The sequence below is a fragment of the Microcaecilia unicolor genome, chromosome 7 (assembly GCF_901765095.1).
Source record: "Microcaecilia unicolor chromosome 7, aMicUni1.1, whole genome shotgun sequence".
Taxonomy (NCBI): domain Eukaryota; kingdom Metazoa; phylum Chordata; class Amphibia; order Gymnophiona; family Siphonopidae; genus Microcaecilia; species Microcaecilia unicolor.
This window is the reverse complement of record NC_044037.1, coordinates 94,324,661-94,328,104: the sequence shown is the minus strand read 5'-3', so window position 1 is coordinate 94,328,104 and position 3,444 is coordinate 94,324,661. Positions and strand designations below refer to the sequence as shown.

The following is a 3,444-nucleotide window of genomic DNA, read 5'->3' as shown; positions in this document are numbered from 1 at the left end:
CCCATCCACGTGAGTAAATTTAGTCATGGGCAAATTCTATAACCACACGCATAGATTTTAGAAACACCCATGACCCACCCATTCCACACCCATGGCCATGCCCCCTTTTCAACTATACGACTTAGAATTTACATGCATCACGTTATAGAATACACTTAGACAGTTCTGTGCATTGTGACAATTATCAGCCCTGATTGACTTAACTAATTAACCCCCCCCCCCCCATTTACTAAGCCTTGCTAGTGACTGGTGGTGCACTAATGCCAGCACAGCCCTTTCACTTTGAATGGACTGTGTTGGCATTGCCACACAGCAGCCGCTAGTATGGCTTAATAAACAGGGAGGTACATTGTATGTGCAAATCCAGAATACGACTGGTTTTGCTTCTGCAACTTAAGTCACACTATATAGAATCTCTGGGTAACTGATTAGCACAGGATTAGCATGTGAAGCCTTACCGCCTACAAAATAAATGGCATAAGTGCTCACACACTACTCCTTTTAAATGGCCACATGCTAATGGCAACATTAGTGTATAGCCTTTAATTTGAAAAAAAAAATCATCCATTTTCTGGCTGCAATAAAAATGGTCTTAGCATATAGGAAAAACTCATATGAGAGAGCACTAAGGCCATTTTTTTCTGCAGCCCAGTAAAAGAACTTCTTAATCTTTGTTATCTGTATTGAACCAAACTAAGGGCCTCTTTTACAATGTTTATTGATTCCTGCCCATTCAACTTCTATGGACCTTCTCATTTGTAGTGCGGAAATCACTAGTATGATTTAGTTAAAAAAAGGCCCTAAATGGCAAATCGCATAATATAAGAAACCATGAGCCCTGTTTACTAAGGTGCACTAGCATTTTTAGCACATGCTAAATGCTAGAGCCACACATATATTCCTATGGGTATCTTTAGCATTTAGCGAACGTTAAAAATGCTAGCGCACCTCTAGCATGGCTTAGTAAACAGTGCCCTATGAATATATTATGTTATGTTAATTTTAACTTTCTTTCCATGCAGTGTAAAAGGAAAAAGGTAATAGTGATCTGAGGATACAGTGGGGATAAAGAGGAAAGAGTCTGATTAAATTGTTATTTAATATATTTTACAGGAAGTGGTACTCATCTTCAAATCATTATGGGAAATGTCCAAAAAAAAGAGTATGATACTACCGAAAATCCTGCAATTAAAAACCCAGACTGGATGTCATCAATCGCAGATGAAAAATCCCTCTGTGATCTCTCCATTCCTGGCACCAACAAGTCTATGTTTATAAATGGCGGGGATGCATTTCAGCATCAGAGCTGGAATCTTATATCACAGTATGAAGCTGGGATACGATTTGTTAATATAGTTTTGAAAGTTAACTATGACAATGTGCTTGTCATTCCTATTAGACAGTATCTCAATTTCTTCGATGAAATTTTGAGACACACTATTAATTTCTTGATAAACCATTCAAAGGAAACCATTCTTATGCATGTATATGAAAATACCACTTTTGGTAAAAGTAATCAATTTTCTAAATTAGTGACAAATAGTATCCAAAAGGCTGGAATGTCTTGGTTTTGGACTTCTTCTGCCATACCCACCCTTGGCCAAGTCAGAGGGAAGATCATCATATTGCAGGATTATGATGGTCCTGCAATAGGAATCCCTTATAAGAGCTTAGTAGTAGCTGAGAATAAATATATACCAACAGTACTTGCTATAACTGACAAATTCACAAGTATTTTCAATAATTTAGATAAAGCTCAGAAAAGTAATGGTGATAAGCTGTATCTGACCTTTAGTGCAGGATCCAGTTGGCTAGCATATCCCTATACAGTAGCTCAACAAGTAAACTATAATCTTTACAAGTTTCTGGAGCACTATGCAAATAAAAAGTACAGATGGGGAATTATAGCTATGGATTTTCCAGGTAGCTTCCTGGTCCAGTTGATTATCCAGAGCAACTAAAAAGATTCTAAAACTCAGTCAAAATGATAATCTTTTATGAATGATTTATAGCATACAATTTATGTAAGAAATCTTTCTACATGGGGCCTAAAATGCAGCAGCATATTCAGATAACTCAGTCACCCACAGCAAAAGCAGGAGCAGTCTTTTAAACAGAATAAAAGCTGTATTCAAATCCCTGTGGGAAGCAGGTCTAATAGCAAGACTTAAAAAAAATGTTGCTATGGGGAAACAGGTGTAAAATACTAGAAGTACACCCTAGGAAAGGACCATATATGCACCTTTATCAATAAAATAGATGTTATTATTTTGACTAAGGGCTCTGTTTACTAAGGTGCACTAGCGCTTTTAGCGCGTGCATAAAATTAGCGCGCGCTGTGTAGGCGCCCATAGGAATATTGTGGGCAGCTACACAGTTAGTGTACGCTAATGGTTATCGTGTACTAAAAGCACTAACGCGCCTCTAGCGCAGCTTAGTAAACAGGGCCCTAAGTATTTGTCCTTTTTTTGTACTATTTAAATTGTATTTTTAGCTATTTTGCTTTTCAATTTTGGCCTTTCTTCTCCACTTCTTCAACACAATCTATCTCCTCACCTTCTTCTTTTTTCAGATTCTCTGTCCATTCCTTCCATACAACTGTCCAGGTTCACCACTTCTTCTTTCCCTGAGTTGACAGCAGCAGTGGATGCCTCTCATTCTCTAGGTACACAACAGTAGACTGGGATTTGGTACCCAATAATAACCTCTTAGACTCTAGGGAAGTTAGTATGCTCTTGATAAATGGCTCACTCTCCTTCAATTTGCACTTTTTATTGTATGCATATTATCAATTTAGATAATCAGTCTTGAAATGAGATTTTAGCATATAAATTTAGCACATCCATACTTTACAGGCCCTGTTTACTAACACGTGGTAAATACTATTTTACCACTGTAAATGTATTGTTTGCTTTTCTGCAACTGGAAATATCACATTCACAGGAATTCTAAGATAGTGGGCTCCAAGTCAGGCCTTTTCTAGAGATGGATTCTCCAATGCTCACATTGTTTCTTTTGGTAGCTTCTCCTTCATCAAATCTCATAGTTGTGGAGTGATCTCTGTATCCATGCTGACCATCATCTAGATCCCATCTCCAAGATCTTGTATTCTAAGATGCCATGGTATTTTAAGGCTATTATTACTTTGTCCTTTTCTGGTAGAGTGTTAAGATCTGACTTTCTAAGGGCCCTGTTTATAAAGGCTTGATAGCATTTTTTGCATGTGCTAAAAATTTGTACGCGCTAACCATGTATACACTCATAGGAATATTATGAGCATCTACACGGGTAGTAAAATAGTAACATAGTAAATGACAGCAGATAAAGACGTGAACGGTCCATCCAGTGCATGCTAAAAAAGCTTGCACACCTTTGTAAAGAGGTTCCTAAATTATTAGCTTTGGATTTTGTTACCACTATACATTATGCTGTGACAACAGCTTC

General features: G+C 37.5%; 1 protein-coding gene across 1 annotated transcript; it reads left to right on the top strand.

The window, feature by feature from the left end:
• The first annotated feature begins 1,139 nt into the window (after positions 1 to 1,139).
• LOC115474859 (1-phosphatidylinositol phosphodiesterase-like) lies at positions 1,140 to 1,961 on the top strand. Its single transcript, XM_030210553.1, has one exon. It carries the CDS (start codon positions 1,140 to 1,142, stop codon positions 1,959 to 1,961), a length of 822 nt encoding a protein of 273 aa, XP_030066413.1.
• Positions 1,962 to 3,444: the final 1,483 nt, after the last annotated feature.

Coding starts and splice junctions, on each gene's coding strand:
- LOC115474859 (XM_030210553.1), top strand. CDS start 1,140: ATGGGAAATGTCCAAAAAAAAGAGTATGATACTACCGAAAATCCTGCA.